This window comes from Chionomys nivalis, chromosome 4 (genome assembly GCF_950005125.1).
Source record: "Chionomys nivalis chromosome 4, mChiNiv1.1, whole genome shotgun sequence".
Taxonomy (NCBI): domain Eukaryota; kingdom Metazoa; phylum Chordata; class Mammalia; order Rodentia; family Cricetidae; genus Chionomys; species Chionomys nivalis.
Genome location: NC_080089.1, coordinates 62,724,857 through 62,744,301, shown reverse-complemented (window position 1 = coordinate 62,744,301; position 19,445 = coordinate 62,724,857). Strand labels below are relative to the sequence as shown.

Here is a 19,445-nt window from a genome sequence, read left to right as displayed (position 1 = left end):
CTCAACCTCTCTGCTGCACACAGGGAGCAGAGAGAGCTAGCTAACTGGAAGCAGGGTGAATGAAGCTGGAACTCCCAAAGCCCAAAACCAGGAGTGTGCTTCCTCCAGCTGGCCTGCTCCTCCTAAAAATTCCACAGATAGCACCACTGACAGGGGAGCAAGTGTTCAGGTACACGAGCCGATGGGAACATTTCTCCTTCACACCCGCACAGCTACTCTCCTTTCATAAAAGAGCACTGTTTAGATCTACTTCTGCACAGAGATGGTCACATTAATCATGCATCTTACTTTTCTATTTAATGCTAGAGTTGGGGCAGGTCTGCACTTCCTACCTCAGTACTACTATGAAATGTCATGTACTTCATTTGACCGTTTTTGTAGAATGTTCATCTTTTAGATCATAAAAATATCTTCCAGGGCCTGCTAGGTTCCGGTGGATGGCTTATCAAGAAGAGGTGCTTGTGTACAGGCCTGCAGTACCAGCCCTGGATCCTATAAAGTAGCAGGAGAGAACTGACTTCCAAGAGTTGTCCTCTGACCTTTACATGCATGCTATGGCATGCGTGCACGTGTGTGTGTGTGTGTGTGTGTGTGCGTGCACACACAAATGTACACATGCACACAAAAATTTTACAAAACCTACTCAGGTCTCTTAGGTAGAATTAATTTCCTCTTGCCTCGATCATCACAACATGCTTTACTGAATTAATGAGTTGACTGGCAAGGGCCTTTTGTCTTTTTCTCTTGCTAGTCCCCCTGGCAAGCAGGAGCCATTTCCCCCACTTTCATATCCTCTGTAGTCTTTTCAGAACACTTAAGCATCGCTAGTACTTACTGCATGATTTATTTAACTTAATATAATCAAACTGAACATTTGACTAGGGTGGCTTCCATAGAGAAGGGAAGAGATGGAGGGCCTAGCTTCATGGGCAGATTCTCATGATACTTTTCCTCTCCCAGCTTCCAGCTCCACATGCCACTTCCCTTAGGCAGCTGGAACATAATCCTTTGGGAGTGAGCCCAGAGCCCAGGTGCTCCACATAGCAGTTGATTTTAAGAAGCAAACACAAGACTTTGGTCAAATTCTGTGTGTGTGTTGTGTGAGTGCAGGTGCCTCTGGAGGACAGAGGCTTTGGATCCCCTGGAGCTGGAGTCCGAGGTGTCTGGAACTTCCTGACATGGGTGCTAAGTCCTGAACTTGGACGCCCTGAAAGAGCAAGATGTGCTGTTGGCCACTAAGCCTCCCTCCAGCCCCCGATGCATGGTTTCCTGATTAGAACTCATTTTCTTGTTGTCATTGAAGAAAATATGGCAGATACAATGGTAAGAAGACAAAAGCTATATGACCTCAGCCCAGGCAGGGCAGAGGCAGACATAAAAACATTTTAGTAGATTTCTTCCCCCTTCCTCCTCTCTCCTCCCCTCCCTCCCTTCCCTCCTGTCTCCTCTCCCTCCCCTTCCTCCTCTCTCCTCTCCTCCCTCCTCTTCCTCCTCTCTCCTCCCCTCCCTCCCCTTCCTCCTCTCTCCTCCCCTCCTTCCCTTTCCTCCTCTCTCCTCCCCTCCTTCCCTTTCCTTCTCTCTCCTCCCCTCCCTCCCTTCCTCCTCTCTCCTCCCCTCCCTCCCTTCCTCCTCTCTCCTCCCCTCCCTCCCTTCCCTCTTCCCCCTTTTCTCTCATGTCAAGTGCAAATGTACCGAGAAATGATCCTGAAACAGAAAGTGCAGGAACTTTGTGAACAGAGCTCCAAAACTTTGAAGAGCCACATCTAAGAACACCTGGAGTGGAAAGTGGCATCATACTCCCGAGCAGGAGAAAGCCTGCAGCACACATGGCAATTCTCTCAACATTAATCTTCATATCTATGCAATTCCAATGACAATTCATAGGAATTCATTCAGGCAATTTCGTCTGAATGAAACATTCTTTTCAACTTGCCAGTGTTTATTATTGTGAGGAATAAATGGGCAGAGGACCCTTTTCCCCTAAGAAAGACTCATGAAGGTGAACTTTCCATACCACTTACTAAAGCATGACAGGCTCAAGCAGTTATGACGGCACTCTATGAGAGAGTTAGCAGATCGGTGGGATAGGAAAGTGAGCACAGACAGTGGTGAAGGAGGCCCTGGGAACCAGAAGGGAGAGGAGGGCTTGCCAGTAGAGCCACCTGTGGCTCAGAGAAGAGTTTGGAAGACAGCCTTGAGTCAAATCCTAGCCTTGTACCTTGTACCAAAGAAAGCTCCAAGTGTATTAAAAAAATTTTTAAGGAAAGAAAAAATTAGAAAACTCTAAAAGATAAAACTGTTTTCAATTTAATCAAAGGAAGTATTTTTCCTTCTTTTTAAAGTACTATAACTTTATATGATATTAACTTGTGTGTGTATGCGTGTGTGCATGTGTGCGTGTGTATATGCGTGCGTGTATGCGTGTGTGTGTGTGTGTGTGTGTGTGTGTGTGTGTAAGAAAGGCTGTGTTATACAGGCTCCAGTACTGGGTCTGTTCTGAATATCTGGTTTCTGGACAAATTATTTCTACTTCTTAGTCATTGTTTGTCTGTGACTTAGACTCTGGAATCAGGCCATCTCTAGGGTACTTTCTGGGCCTGACCTCAGTTCTGACACTGACTCCTTATTTGGGAACATCAACCCATGACATGGAAAACAGAAAAGTAGGCTCAGGGAAACTTTTGTTTGTTGCTGTTTTTGTTTTTCAAGACAGGGTTTCTTTGTAGCCTGTCCTGGAACTCACTTTGTAGACCAAACTGGCCTTGAACTCACAGAGATCCGCCTGCTTCTGCCTCCCGAGTGCTGGGATTAAAGGCGTACACCATCACCGTCCAGCTGGGGAACTATCTTCTATTCTGACTGTAGAAATCATTTGTGTACATGTTCATGTAAACACATGAGTGGGCATGTTTGGGGGTGTACATGTATGTGGGTTCACATGTGTGTGGTGGTCATAGGATGCATGTGGAGGCTAGAGGCTGATGTTAGGTGTCTTCCTCAATTGCTTTTCCATCTTATTTTCTGAGACAGGGTCATTCACTCACTGGCTAGACCGGCTGCTAGCAAAACCAGGGAAGCCCAGCACTGCCCATCCTCAAACCCTGCAAATGCCAAACTTGCTGAAGGGGTTGATGATTCAGCGGCACACTTGCTGAATGCTGTGTCATGCCTCCTGTCCCCATCATTCTTACCTATTTCCATGTTTCCATGACTTCATTTTAGAAGTCAGAAGCAGTACTGCACAGGGTCAGCTATATGACTAACCCACGTAATAAGCAGGACTCTCAGAACTTGAGCTATCTGTTGTTTTGACAGTACTGTTCAGACGTTGGGAAAGCAAATCTAAGAGAAACTACAAAAAGGACAGACCCTTAGACCTGCATGTGGCATTAAAATGGTCAAATTCTATTCCTTAAAGTCCATTTCACTGCTAAATTTAGTCAAGATCTTTTTATACTGCTTTGATTTGTATTTGAGTTTAGCTCTCTATTGACTTCAGTGAAAACACCTGCTTGGTAAGTGCATCAACCCCTTCAGGTTTGCCTTGGCGTCTCCTTTACTAATGTTATGTTCAGGTTTGCTTAGGCATCTCCTCAGAGCCTTTACTAATGTTATGCAGAAATTGTGGCAAAGCCCAGTGGAGTCGTCACTGTAAAGTCTCAGTACCGCTCAGGAAGGGATGCCAAATTAAATAAAAAGGACCCCAGCAGTTCTGCAGCTGCGTGCCAACCCAACTGCTGGTATGAGGTAAATGAGGACCAAACTTCATTTCACTTATGACCCCAGCCAGTATTTAAACTAGAATGCCTACAGACTGGCACAGTGCTCTGCAGCCAGGGAATAAACAGCAATGATCGCAATGATAAGTGATAAATTCATAGTCTTTCCTTGATCTTAATAGGTAGGGCTACTGTTAAACTCATTTTTCCATGTGTGGCCTCGGGTGTAGGCCTGTCTCCTTGTGTGAGATGTCATGGCAGCACAGGTGCGCTGGGCATCAGTTCTCCTGTGGCTGCTCTGCCGCCTGAGCATTTCTGTTGGAGTGCCAGGAAAATAGAGCCACAGGTAGCAGGGGAAAGGGGCAACAGAAACACTCCAGAGTTCCTACTAGGAAACTCTGTCCAGTGGGTACCAAGCTCCTTTTAAGGAAAGCCTTTTGTTTACCCAAAGTGTCATCTACTAACTTTACAGGGCACCAAAGTCTAGCAAATTACAGCTGTGTATTTATCATCTGGGCATTAATCCTGTTACTCGAATAAACCCTTTTTACAAACTATATTCCAGAGACTGTTAATCCCTTGGAATAATAATGTTCCGTGGAATAATATTCCTACAAAGGAGCGTTTATTTGTCATGAAACTGGGGAAAACAGGCTAAAGAGACTCAAGCTGGTTTTTGCCATTGGGCCACTTCAAGTGACAGCCATCAATCACACTTGGGGAAAGCTTGCTTAAGTACTGGATTTAACTCTAATGGGAAAAACATTGTGGACGTTATTACCTATTTTTTCTCCTTAGTCACACTTTTACTGGAAGTGGATGCAGATTCTTACATTGTACATTGAAGCTTTGCATATATACGTAATACACTTATGTATGTACATATGTATGTGTGTATATATGTATGTATATGTATATATGAAGAGCTTGATGCACAGGTGTGGTAGGAATGTAGGGGATCAGAATGCACACAGAAATGCTTACCACAGCAAAAGGCTGTGCCTTGTGAGGTTCCAGAGTGGAGAAAGGCCTATTCTGGGAAATGTACTAGAGGCCATCGGTGTCACATTCTGCTAGACTCTGACTATGTCCTGTCTGTTTGACTGGGGTGGAATGTGTAAGCAGTGAACTAAGTTATTTGGCAGAGGACATTTCAAGATAGTACAGCTTCCAGGTTGTGGCATGGCTACTGCTCACTGCTCTAGCCAAATTTACAGCAAGAAAGGGCAGAATGTGAAGAAAAGGATATGGAAAATGTGCACATTGGTGAGGAATTGAGCTTGAACCTGGTGAAAGGTGTACACAGGTAGCTTCAGAGCAAGTAGCTGTATTTTTCCAGAAAATAGTGTAATTAAGAGAAACCATGTACTTTCTCTCCATTTCCTCTGTGCTGCTTTGTCTTGTTTCTCTGTATATATAGTAACTTTTCCTTGTTATGCACATTATAAATAATATGTTTAAATTCTGTCACGTTGTTCTTTAACTTTTATTATAATTCAAGTAAGCAATTTATTTGGTTACATTTAAATCCTAAATTCCAAATTCTGTTCTTGTGGGGTAGCAGCTGAATTCTTTGCTCAGTTTTTTTAAAGTCTTCAATGATTTGTTCCTTTTTTTTCCCGAGTTCCTAAGAATCTCTTTCATATGAATGTGACTTAGACTCAGGTCAACCAAAAATTTGTATGACATTTATTTACAAAGTTTGACCTCCTTCCAATTCTTTATGTCTGGCATTCTTCCTTGTTGTGTTAACCTGGAACTCCACACTCTGGCTTCTCATGTCTGTGACTCCTTAGCTCTCAGTCATTCTTTCTCTCTCAGACTTCTGAGAAGTACATCCGGGTCAGAAATCACACGGACATGAGTCTGACCTGGTGCGGTTTCCTTCTCTCAGTGTTTGCCTGTTTCAGCTTCTACTGATAGCATCAAACTGTCCTTGAAGCGTGTGTCTAAAGTTTATAGCTGCCGTCTTCAGGAGAGTTTGTCGTGAGGTGCTCTGAGGTTACAAGGACAGCTAGGCTACTGTTTAGTCCTGCCATGCTGTATTCTTATCAAAAGAAGATTTTTTTTGTTAACGTGTCTGTGTCACTTGTTACTTTCTAGTAAATCCTAAGTGTTTTTTACATTTTTATTTATAGTATTGTGTCTGTGTGTGGTGTGTGTCAATTCTCTCCCTCCCCTTTTCTATGGGCCTAGAGACCAAACTCAGGGTATTGCAACTGCAGGGCAAGTGATCAAAACACTGAGCCACAAAGCTGCCCTAAATTTTTTGTTATTGTTATTTTTTTTTTAAATTCTTTCTATGGTCATAAGAGAGTAAGGCAGCATCAAATGAGCTCTGAATTGATGAATGCTTCTGGGATAGTGTACAGATTCTTACACTGTATGTTAAGACATAATAAGAGAAGGGAAAGAAATCAGAGGTGGTTTTCCAAAAGAGGCTTCCTTTAAACTTGTCTAAGTGACAGAACTTAATGGTGGGTCTCTCTCTCTAAGGACAGAGAGAATATAATAGAAACATATTAAGCAATGCAAAAATGTAGGAGATTGGAGGCTTAAGCTGTATGGTTACTTTTCTAAGTATAACTGTTGGAGGAAGCCACTAGTTAGTTCCCAGTCGCTTAGCCCCGAAATAATCACACAGAAACTGTATTAATTAAAACACTGTTTGGCCCATTAGCTCTAGCTTCTTCTTGGCTAACTTTTACGTATTAATTTAAACTGTATCTATTAATCTGCGTATTGCCACATGGCTGTGGCTTACCAGCTAAAGTTCCCAGCATCTATCTCCGGTGGCTCCATGGCTTCTCTCTTACTCTGCCTTCCTCTTCCCATGCTATAGGCCAAGCCAATTTCTTTATTCATTAACCAATAAAAGCAAAACATAGACAGAAGGACTTCCCACACCATTTCCCCTTTTCATGGTGTCAAAAACAGGATAACTTAAAATGAACAGACGCTCAATCCCACAATCAATTTTGAGGAAAAGAAAGGAAGATACAGAAGAATGAATAATTGAGACCACTCAAATTTAAAAAGTAAAACAAAATCTCACTTCTCCCTCCCCAAATCTAGGATAGCCTGAACAAATTTCAGATGAGTTTTGCTCAGGTTTCCACACAGAAGCCCAACTGAGTAAATAGATCAAACATCAGTGGACAGAACAGGAGAGAGGATGGTATTTTCTCATGTCACACATGAGTGCCAGGAAACGGGGAAGAAGGCAGGCTGGGTGAGCTGACTGGCTGATGTGAATGAGGCAGTCCCTATGTGGGTTATAGTTGCTGTCTTTTCTCCATGCTCACATCTCACCCATAGCTAACAAAAGAAATGAGGGAGGAGAGGAAACTCTAAGCCCCAAAAGACAGAGTCTAAAAAAAACATAACTCAAGAACATAAGGATTTTCATAATTTCTTCATGTAATAAATAGCACAGCTTGATAACATAAATTAAGTAAAACTAGAGCTCAAATGCAAGATGATAAAATAGCAGAATAAAACAAAAAGAGAGATTGCAGATATACAGAAACAAATTGAATACCAAAATACTTTATGGAACTAATAAATAAACTATAAATAGAAGGAAGAGAACAGACAGCACCGTATACTGAAATACTAACATGGAAGAAAGCCTGTAAGCACAGCATACACACAGGAAAAAGACAAAAGAAATTAATTAAATGCTAACTGATATGCACATTGCTCTGGTACAAACTATACTTCAGCAATATTGGTAGGGGGGAGGGAAGGACAATGATTTAAGTAAGTTTATTTCTCATTTACAAAAAGTTCACCATGGAGAACCAAAGTCTGGCTGTGTTCCATGTGGCCACCCAAGATACTGCTCCTCCTGTTTCCCCATTTCAGTGGTTACACAATAGTCTGTTTCCTATGGCGGAAGCTGTCTGTCCCCCACCCCCACATATCAGCTTATGGAAAGGGTGAAGAGACTCTAGAGAAGGGATCCCTCACATCTGATTGGCATGAAACTGGTCACATTTAGTCACAGGGAGTATTGAAAAATTTTATCTGTAACTGGATAGCCATGTGCTCAGTCAAAATTGAAATGTCATGTTTGAAAAGAAAACAGGCCCTAGGTACCAGCATATGAAATATTTCATAATATGAAAGGCAAAGATGAGCAATATAGAAAGATATTTGGTGTCTCCCAGAGAACCAGCAAACGAATGATGCTCACTGATGTAAGAAAAGTTCTTAAAGAAGGAACAGACTACTGGTGGAAAGGAAACTCTGAACCTCAGAGAACTGACTTAGAATATTTAACATAAACTACTTCAGTAAAATGCCTCAACTTTCAAGATGAAGAATGTTTCAGCCTCCAGGAAGTAAGGAATCACCTATAAAGAGCGAAAATTCATGCTGGCATTAGATTTCACAATATTTACAATCAAGGACAATGAATGGTGTGGTATCCATACAGCTTTGAAATCAGAAATAATGAGCCCAGATGTAATTCACGTGTAAAGGAGTAAGATACCCACGAACAGTTGCTGAACAGAACCATTTGATGGCTACCTTGAGCTCCATCCTCATGACCTAGCCATCTCACAGAGGTCCCACTTCCTTCAACGTCCCTGGAGCATCCATTTTAAGATCCAATGTGGGGGTCCCAGACATTCAGACCTCAGCTTCACCCCATTGTTTACATGCTGTCAATGCTACTTTTCAGTTATGGCAGTCTACCTGCTTACAGCTCACACACCTAAAATGTGCACTAGTTCGTTCCTTAAAGAAAAGCAGTTGTCTCCAATGGGTGGTAGCACACATTTTTAATCCCAGCACTCGGGAGGCCAGTCTGGTCTATAGAGTAAGTTCCAGGACAGTCAGGACTGTTACATAAAGAAAACAAGAAAAAACAAAGAAAGAAAGGAAGGAAGGAAAGATGGAAGGGAGAAAGAAAGGAAGGAAGGAAAAAAGGAAGAAAGAAAGAATAAACAATTACAAATAGGTAAAGGAATTCTCAGGCAGAGGAATATTTGTTAAGGTTTAATAATTATTTGGTGCTTGCCTAGCATGCACAAACACTCAGTTCAATCTCAAGCACTACATAGACTAAGCAAGTGGCACTTGCTGTATTTTCAGCAAGAAGTTCAAGATCATCCATAACTACATAGCAAGTTCAAGGCCAGCATAGGCTACATAAAACTCTCAAAATAATAATAGTAATAATAATAATAATAGCATAATTGATGTTTTAACTCATACCCTTTCGTGTCAAATTTAATAATGTAATATACACATACATATTATTATCATTATACATCAATATATCAGTCCTTGTAAAGATACCAAGGAAGATGGGTCTCCTAATGAAAGATGGTGTGGCTTCTTCAACTTTATCTCTTTGTTTCTGATTGTGGGGTCTTTAGAATGAGCACATAGCATCTGTACCAGAATAATGGAATAGGATATTTTGTGTCTGAAAATTCTGAGTCATGGAACTGTGATTGCTTCTTCTGCCTTTCAGCTTTCCATTATTCCCAGTGCTGGGGACTGGACCTAGGGCTCCACACGCACACTAGTCAAGTTCTCTACCACTGGCTACAGCCCAGGACCCTAAATGGTTTTTTTTTTTCAAAAAATTCTAAGCTAATTTAGAAAATTTAGACAAAGTAATAGACTTCTGAATTTGAGTTTTAGAAATAATCATGAGAGGCCATATATAAAGGGCATTATTTTGTTTGTGATATGATTATTGAATAATTATATTGCATACAGCATCAATGTGTGAAGATTTACATATTTTGCAAATGGCAAAGCATGGTACTCTTGTAATATGTACTCTATTCACAGTATAGAAGAGAATCCAGAAGCAGTTGGCATAGAAGTTGCTAGAGGATCAGCACATTCTCAAAGCCAGCTTCTGAACTGGCGATTCTCTCAGCCAGGCAATTTCTCCTGTCACTCTCCACCCCTCCCCCAACAGGCCCACACTTGTCCAGCCACGCAGACCTCTCCTGGTTGGCAACACCTCCGTGCTTCGGTGTGCTGCTTCGGGTTGCCACCATTCTCCCCACCTGTAATTGCATCTTCTAGCCCTTCTCCTGTAACTCGGTGTTCTTTTAAGATGACATTTAAATATCGTCCGCTGAACTACATCATAACCTTGGCTGTACATCATAGTTGCCCAGGGAGCCTTAGAGAAATATCAATGCCCAGGCCTGAACTAAACAGTTCTTATTTAATTGTGTAGGATCAGGGGCCTGGGCAACAATGTTTTCAAGAGACTCCCTGAGTGGTTCCAATATACAGTCAGGATTGAGTTGCTGCAACATCCCCATAATACCAACAGGCAGACTTAACTGCTCCCAAGTCTACACTCTTAGCTTTTAGCTTTCCCATTGCTCATGAAATTTAATGATCATTGTATTAAAGTTAGTGTTACATAGTAAGTGCTCAGTAAATGCTGGAGTTTGCTACATTCTCTCTCTCTAGCTGAACTCATACAGAAGTGTTTATCCTTGTCCTGGGAAGGGACAGCAGAGTGGGCAGATGTTTCTTATTTAGCCACAGTGAGGGATTTATCTTTCTGTAACTTGTAGCCCTCTCCTGCATCCCATCCACTCACCCACTTCTTCAGCATACACGGTGTGTTGTTTGGCGTGGTGTGAGGAACTGAAGAAAGCAGCATTCTGAAGCTGCTGAGTTTAGTACAGATGCTGTTCCCTGCCCTCAGCCTCTTCTTGGTGTCATTCTTAATGATGTATTTTATACTGGATCTTTTTGCTTTAGCTTTCAAAAGCCACTTGTCAGGTGTTCTTTATCAAAGGCTTTCAGAAAATCCAGATAAATTATGCTCTGTGCCCCTAAACTACCAAACCTGTATTTCACTTCTACACAGAGCTTGACAGTTTTGTTGAAGAGGAATCTCTCTCCCTCTTTCTTCAATTTACATCTACTTCACTGACCTTGATACTAGCCAGACAAGTAAGAGACCTTGTCCCTTTTGATGCTGGGTCTCCTCAGTCACATATATGCCAGCTCTAGTTTATACATTGCAACATCTATGCTAACTCTAGCTTTAATCCATTGTAACACACATGCCAGTCTAGTCACAATACAATAGGTGATTAGTTCTGTCTCTCATATTAGGAGGAGATTCCAGAAGCAACTCAGGTCTAGAGGAGAGAAGAGAGCTAAGGATAAGGGTGAGCAACCCCACTATCTCAGCAAGCCTGGAGTTCTGTATGACCCTCCCATATAGTCCCCCACTGCAACTGAGGCAAGGCTAGTTGCACCTGCTCTCCTCATTCCAACTCACATGAAAGGCAACAGAGAGCATTTCCTGTCTACTTTTTCCCCTTAAAATGCTATTAAGGGCCAGGGAGATGGCTCAATAGATGAAATACAAGCCTTCCCAGGTGTGAGCACTGGAGATGGGATCCCTAGAAAAACTGAGCAGTTGCAGAGGTAGCCTATCATCCCAGGAAGGCAGAAATCGGATCCTCTGGACAAGCTGGTTAGCAAGCCAAATCAGTGAGCGCTGGGTTCAGCAAGAGGCTCTGCCTCAATGAGTAAAGCAGAGAGTAATCCAGGGAGATACCCAATATTAGCCCCAACCTGCACATGTATACACACACTTTTTTTCTTAAATAATATGTGTAGCAATAGGGTTCAGCACTGTGGTACAGTGCTTGCCTAACATGTACAAGACCTTGGGTTCTAACCACAACACCAAGAGAACAATTCTTGCTCCTATTTGCTGAGCATCATGAAGAGTGCGTGGGAGATGCTGTTTTGTGGTTGCCCCTTAGTACCACATCCTGGCTGGGGACACTAATACTTTGCTCAGCTAATATTTAATCCATAAGATTTTTCTATCTCTGCACTCAGAAGAAACTTTCCATTTTCTTAAGCTTGGTGGGCAAGAAGTGTAATACAGCTGAAACCAATGACATCGTCCACTGTTGAAAACCCAGATTCATTTTAAATAGACAAACTGCATATTTGGTATATGTGTGTCCTGAAGTAAATCTACTAACTTTTATACTTTGAGCTCTTCATAAGTTAACTAGTAAACCATTACCTTGTTCCCCTGGAAGCTATGCAAATTAACTAATGCTTGGAAAATGACTTGAAATTTAAATGTTTATAAACAGCGGAGAGAGGAATTCTTCCTGCTGAGGAGTCCAGTAATCCACAACCTCCCATGATCAAGGTAAAAAAATGTACTTGAGCTATACAATTAAGCGTGACTTATATGCAGCTCATATGAGCTTTAAAATCTAAACCCCACTAAACAGAATCAATTCCTGTTTTATAACTACAATAAGAACATTTCTGACTCCAAGAACAGTGGTTATCTGTGTGACTGATGGAGACATTGCACCTTTGTCCTTTGATGAGTTTTCAACAGTCTGCTCAGTGTTCAGACTTAACCTGGTACTATGGCTGAAGTGCTTTTCTTTAAATCCTTCCAGTTTGCTTTTATAACCTCCAGACTCTTATTCATTTCCTGGGAAATCTGCTTTGCACAACTTTGCTGTATTCAAAACCTCCTATGTAAAGATTTAGTACTTTTATATTGTAGTCATTAAAATTGAACAAAATCTTAATAGTTCCTTTATTAACTACTACACCGCATTTGCATAGTGGAAATCACCACATGTTAATTGGATTTAATTAACTATTTTAAATTACACAAAATCCTGACAGTAGTCTGTAGCACAGGGTACGCATGAGCAATAAAATTGGAAATGGTATTGCTACTTTATTAAAACTTAATGAAACTATTCATAATCTAATTTATTGTTCATAAGAAAAAAAAACTGTGTTCATTGTGAAGGCAAAAATGTCAGCTAACAACAGCTGTTTTTTTTCACCTAGGAGAAGGTTCAGCGGTTAATAAAAGGGTCCACAATATCCAACCTCACAGTTCTGCCATCTTCTCATCGCACTGATCCCCATTTCATTCCCATTCCCATCTTGCAAAAGGATGCTAGTAAAGGTTAGTGATTGTGCAGCTTGTTACATTTAGGGATGCGAAGGTTAGAGCCTTGAACATGATCAGGGCCCTGAGTTGGATACTAGCTCAGTCACTAATTTTCCTAAGTGACCCCAGACAAGTCAGACCTCACCTGGGCTTAGTTTCACCCTGGACTAAGTGATCACCAGAGCTTCTTCCACTTCTAGATCCACCATTTCATGAATTTAATATTGACGTATATATTGGCGCTATGTATTAAGGTTGTTATATTGCTGACATGATATTATTAGAAGTTCCTGCTTTCTAAGTGGTTTCTGATGCTCTTCTGATGGCCTTTAAGTTATCACAGAATACTGCTGTGCAAAAACACAAAGCCAGAGATAATATAGCTAGATTTTTTAAATTTTTACTACTTATTAGTTTATATGTATGCATGCCTAAACTCTTGGAGGCCAGAAGAGGGCATCAGATCTCCTGGAACTGGAGTCCCAAGCGGTGCTAGGAATTAAACACGAGTCCTCTGAAAGCAGTTACTGCTCTTAGCCACACAGCCGTCCCTCTATGTGGGTTTTAATTTAAAGTCTACTAGTACAAACTATTGGATTTTTAATTAAAAAAAGATTGTATCATCTTTACCTCAGGATTCACAGTGCCCAGGACTGTATTAGAGTTTTGTAGGTAAAAAATGTGAATTGAATGAATAAATAAACAAATTAAAGGACTACATAGATGAATGAGGATTCGATATCTACTATAATCCTTAGCTTCCCCTAGATCATTTGATTGGCTAGTGTTGAAGAATGGCTAAGCGGATCCCCTTTCCTATCTCAAATCCAGCGGAGTAAGACGGCCGTGAGTCATTTGTAGACTCACTTCCTGTCTGTTTGGAGTATTAAGGACCCAGAGTTGTTTTCAAACCATTCTTGTGATATCTAGATTCAAAGTCCTCTCGTGTCTAGCTCTTGTGTCTTGCCTACTGACCTCTGTCTGCTGGTGGTGATACCCCAAAAGGCAATGAGTCTCTGAATTTGTTAAGCTTCACATAGCTTTAGTTATTTCTTTTTTAGCAGCAAGAAGTCCTGTGGCATCCACCTTATGGTAGCTTACGTACTGCTGACGTCCCAGGAGCACTAAGTAACAGAAATAACCTGGCATTTCTTGCTTCATTGTCATCTCCTGCCTGGATGGAATTAGTATGAGTGAATGAATGATCCTTGCTTTAGCAGATAAAAATAACTATAAGACCAAGGTGGATCTAGGATCAAGGCCATTTGTGCAGATAGACATAAGTTACATTTTTATTTCTAAAGCAACCAAAGAACACATGGCCTATCATATGTGTAATCAGTCAACCAATTAGTCCTCATGGAGTACTTGCCATATGTCTAGTTATTGTACAACAAAACATTAGTGTCGGGAAAGCACAAGTCACAAAAATATGTGTGGAATTTTCAGGTATTTTGGTGCTCTTAAGTGACATTTACGAGCCACTCCAGGTCTGCACAAGTCCAGCATGAGATGAAAGATGAACAATATCCACATGAAAAAGATTTCCTAGTTTTTCTCGACTTGTCTGGCAAACTCTAAGAAATAAAGCTCCTCACAGAGTCAGTGGGTGAAAATACAAGTTTCTTGGTACACAGACCAGAATCTAGTTTCATACCTGGAAGGCAGGCATAGCTCTTACACATGGGATTTGGGATGAATTATGGAAAATATTAGGAAGGACAAATTCTTTTTCTTACTATTTTAAAATACAGAGCTCCTTCAGTTCTAATGATAAGAAAGTTGAAACCTTACTGACTTCATAGAGTGTTTAAAGTTGTAAGCATAGAACAGAGGATGGACTGGAGTGCTGGCTACCATGGATCATAATGCTCACACGTCAGGGCACATAATTGTCTTGTAGAAGCCTCAAGACTTCATATCCTCAAGCGCTGATTTTGAGTTTTCAGACAGGTCTGGGTCAGGGATCAGAAATCTCCACCTTCAATAAGAAAAAAACAAAAAAACCTCCCACAAATGATTGTGTCGTATGTAAATGGAGAGTTTTCTTCAGAATGAATCTTTTATAGGTGGAGTCTTCAGTTTTCCAGCCCATCAGTGGTCCTTCTGACTTCCTGTGACACCGAGCTAACATTTCTAATAACAATATATTGTCCCCATGGGGCTCCTGAAGCAAGAGCAAACAGTATCCCTTCCTAGGAGTGCCAATTTCTTCAGCTTAGTCCAGCTTGGTTTTAGTTTGCATACTGGGTATTTGTTGGAAGAGAAAGTCATTCACTTTTCTTTCTATTGGGCAAGGGCACAGCAAGAATCACAAATCCCAGCCCAAGTTTGTTGCAGGTAGTCCCCAAAGTTCTGGGTTTTTGATGTCGAAATAGTAGATGCACTCTGAGGAAAGCTCTGTCCTTGACAGCAGGCTTTGTTCAATTGTTTGCCCATTTACTTGTTTAACAAGGTGCCTTGCCCTTAGAAAGACCTGGCTGCAGCCTTACTGATGACAAGAAACTGCCCAGTGATTCATGAACATTGCCCTAATAGAATCAAATATCCAATCTGACTTTCATAACTGCTGATGATATGATCATATCTAAAGGTAATTCCTTCATTTACAAAATATGAGTGATTAGAACAGCAGGCACACGGGTTCAGGTATACAGACTTTATTTCTTTCAGAACAAAAGATCATCTTTGCTTTAAGAATGTGTGCCTCACATCCATAAATTTCAAAAAGAACAATAAAATCACCAGTGATTTAAAATTCTCTAAGTGTAAGGAAGTTTTAGTTGTCTTGAAATTATATTTCTACCTAAAAATGAAATTATCTTAGTGCAATTTGATTTTATATTACTGCAATTGGAAATGATTTTCCCCTTGGGTTAGAATATTAAGCTTAAAGTGTCCTGTAACTATTTTTCATGAAAAAGATTAAGGCACTAGAATGTACCTTTACAAGTAAGATAAAAGATGTCAAGTTACCATTGTGAAATTCACAGAGCTCAGACTTCGGAATTGCTTAAACTAGTGTTTTGTTGTTCTCTTAACCTTCCTTTTAGGGATCTTAAGTATGATAGAACGAGGGCTGATTCCCCCAACAGCAAGGATTACCTTTCAAAATCCACCCATTAAACCCCAAGCAATTCATCTGCATAGTTTTGACGAGCCACGTAAGATTCCAGCAGAAGGTAAGACATCATGCCTGTGGGCTTAGCTGGGGGTTCTGCAGGAATGGTCTCCCTCTCCCAAACCCAGACTCTGCCAGTGGACAGCTTTAATCACCAATAATACACAGGATGAGAGTTTAAAGCATCTTGAGGTTATCTGAGTAAACAAAGCAGCTCAGAATATCCACAGAGAGCCCGTGCCGGTGTGTTAGAGAGTTAAGAGCCTGTGCATTGTGTTAGGGAGTTGAGAGCCTGTGCACTGTGTTAGGGAGTTGAGAGCCTGTGCACTGTGTTAGGGAGTTGAGAGCCTGTGCACTGTGTTAGGGAGTTGAGAGCCTGTGCACTGTGTTAGGGAGTTGAGAGCCTGTGCACTGTGTTAGGGAGTTGAGAGCCTGTGCACTGTGTTAGGGAGTTGAGAGCCTGTGCACTGTGTTAGGGAGTTGAGAGCCTGTGCACTGTGTTAGGGAGTTGGAAACCTGTGCACTGTGTTAGGGAGTTGAGAGCCTGTGCACTGTGTTAGGGAGTTGAGAGCCTGTGCACTGTGTTAGGGAGTTGAGAGCCTGTGCACTGTGTTAGGGAGTTGAGAGCCTGTGCGCTGTGTTAGGGAGTTGAGAGCCTGTGCACTGTGTTAGGGAGTTGGAAACCTGTGCGCTGTGTTAGGGAGTTGAGAGCCTGTGCACTGTGTTAGGGAGTTGAGAGCCTGTGCATTGTGTTAGGAAGTTGAGAGCCTGTGCACTGTGTTAGGGAGTTGAGAGCCTGTGCACTGTGTTAGGGAGTTGGAAACCTGTGCACTGTGTTGGGGAGTTGAGAGCCTGTGCACTGTGTTGGGGAGTTGAGAGCCTGTGCACTGTGTTGGGGAGCTGAGAGCCTGTGCACTGTGTTGGGGAGTTGAGAGTCTCTGCAAGGTGTGTTAGAGAGTTGGTGCTTTCAAGAGGATTTAAGTTTGCTTGGGGAAACAAGGCAAAATAGTAAAAAATTAAAATACAAAACAGGACAAGTTTGAAAAAATGATGTATTATTTGTTGTTTGAATGTCCTTTTATGAAGTGATCTAAGGTATTGGTTTTTTATTTGCAACTGTTTTGTCCTTCTGTTTTTAGTAAAGATATTACTTGTATATTCACAGTACAAATTTTTTATGAGTTCTATGTATAATTTTCCTACTCTGTGACTTGATGTTTTATTATTCTTTATAATATCCTTTTAAAATGAAAGTTTTATTGAGATAATTATATACCCACATGTATTTATAAGAACTAATAGAATTATTTTCATGCTTTCCACAAATAATAACAAAGTGAAATATTATAGTATGATATCATCATCAGGATATATATTGGTTGTACTGAGGACCAGATATAGGGCATTGTCCATGGTCGGCAAGCACTCTACCACTGAGCTATGTGCTAACCCTCAGTCAGGATACTGATTCAGTCAAGACCGGAATATTTTTATCACCAAAGCCCTATCAACTTCTCTCTAAACCCCTTTAATCCCTGGCATCCAAAAATCTGTTCTTCATTCTATAGTTTTGTCAATTCAAAACTGTCACATAAATGCACTCATAAGAGTATGTAACCTTTGGGTTGGGTATTTTTCCACTAAGGGCAATCTTCAGGAGAATCCTCCAGGTTGTAGCTTTTTTTTGGGGGGGAGGGATACATTCTGACATTTGCATGAATACAATATACTTTAGCCATATTCACTTCTTTTATTACGCTGTTGTTCCCACCCCCTTCTCCTTCCCTTTCTACACCAATAGTTATCTCCCTTTAATCTTCCTATCTTTCCCCTCTCCTAACTACTCCTACATATGAGAAAATTAGAAAATACTCGTGTTTATGGAAAATAGGCAGGTCCCATGAATTTTCCAGCAAATGGTGTGATTGTCTTGTGCGCTCTATTGTCTGTGTGTGCTTATTTATTTATTTAAATCTATTATCTCTGGATAAGAAGCCAGGCTGATTCAAGGAGAAACAGGCATATCTATAGTAAACTGATTTTGAGTCCTTTGTTTATATGCCAAGATGTGATACGGTTAATCATATGGAACTTAGGTGTTTCATTGTTTCCACACTAGTTCCCATAGTGTGGGCTAATTTACATCACCACAGTTGTGAATCAGTGTTCCCTTTTCCTCCCCGGATCCTCTATAGCATTCATTGTGAGACACAGAGCATTCTTTTCTTTATTAGTGGGACACTGGTACTTCTTTGGAGATCATCTTTTCAGCTTAATTTCCTATTTATTCACTTGAGTATTTATTCTTTGGTTAATCCTTGGAGTCCTTTATATACTCTAAACATGGCCCTCCTACTGGGTGGACAGCTAGCAAAGCTTTTATCCTGTTCTAAAAGGTTTCTCTTCACTTGCTGATGTTTCTTCTTCAGGGACAAGGCTTTTCAATTTTATGTAATCACATTAATGTTTTGTTATTATTTCTTGAAATATTGGCTATTTAGAAAGCCTTTGCCCATGCTTAGATCTTGAAGTGTTTTTTCCTGTTTTTCTCTAGAATGCTCAGAGTTTCAGGTACTACCCTAAAGTCTTTGGTCCATTTTGGTTTAGTTTTTGAACAGCGTGAGAGTTAAGGATTTAGTTTCAGTCTTCTATATATGGACATCTGGTTTTCCCATCATTTGGTAAACAGGTTGTCTTTTTTTCCAATACATATTGGCATCTTTGTCAAGAATCACATAGTTATAACTTCTTAGGCTTATTTCTTGCTCTTCTTTTCTATTTTAAAAATATATGTATATGTGTGTGGCATATACATGTGTTTTGTGTTTGGGGGCACATGTGTGAGCAGGTGCACATGTGTGCATGCAATGTGTCTTCCTCAGTTTCCCTCCACTTTATTTACTGAGGCATGGTCTCTCACTGAACATAGAGCTGACAATCCCACTGAGTCTAACTGTAGCTCAGGAAACCCTGTCTCTGTATCTTGACTCCTGGGATTATGGGTAGTCACCATGTCTCCACAGCTTTTATGAGTTCTAGGGATCAAACTCCCACTATCATGCTTGCTGAGCAAGTACCTTATCCACTGGGTCATCTTCCCAGCTCCTTTGCCTTCTATTGGGTAGCACAATGCTGTTATGCCTCTGGAGTACAGTTTACAGTCAGGTGTTGTGATATGTCTACGATTAGTGGTTTTGCTTAGACTTGGGGGCAACTAAGGCCTACTTCTGTGAAGAATGTTACTGGAATTTTGATGGAGATTGCACTGAATCCATACTTCACTTTTGGTAATATGACCATTTAAACAATGTTAATTCTGCTGTTTGTTTGTTTTTTAATTAGCATAAATAGAATTAGTTTTCTGGCTTTTTTTTTTTTTTAACCTCAATGATCTGTTGTTGGGATCTAGAAAAGATTAGCTGGGCGGTGTTGTGCACGCCTTTAATCCCAGCACTAAGGAGGCAGAGGCAGGTGGATCTCTGTGAGTTTAAGGCCAGCCTGATCTACAGAGTGAGTTCCAGGACAGCTAGAACTACACAGAGAAACCCTGTCTCAAACCCCGCCCCTTGCAAAGGAAAGAAAATCTACTAGGTTTTGTGTGTTGATTTAGTACCTTTTTACTTGTTGAAAGTTTTTTTTTTAATCAGAACAA

The 19,445-nt window shown here is 40.9% G+C and overlaps 1 protein-coding gene across 1 annotated transcript in view; it reads left to right on the top strand.

Moving 5' to 3' along the window:
* Positions 1 to 15,736: 15,736 nt before the first annotated feature.
* The window catches only part of Iqch (IQ motif containing H), a 124,086-nt gene continuing 120,377 nt past the window's right edge, over positions 15,737 to 19,445 (top strand). The window contains exon 1 of the mRNA XM_057767644.1: positions 15,737 to 15,854. Coding sequence (XP_057623627.1) covers positions 15,737 to 15,854 — 118 coding nt within the window. The remainder of the gene's footprint in view (positions 15,855 to 19,445) is intronic.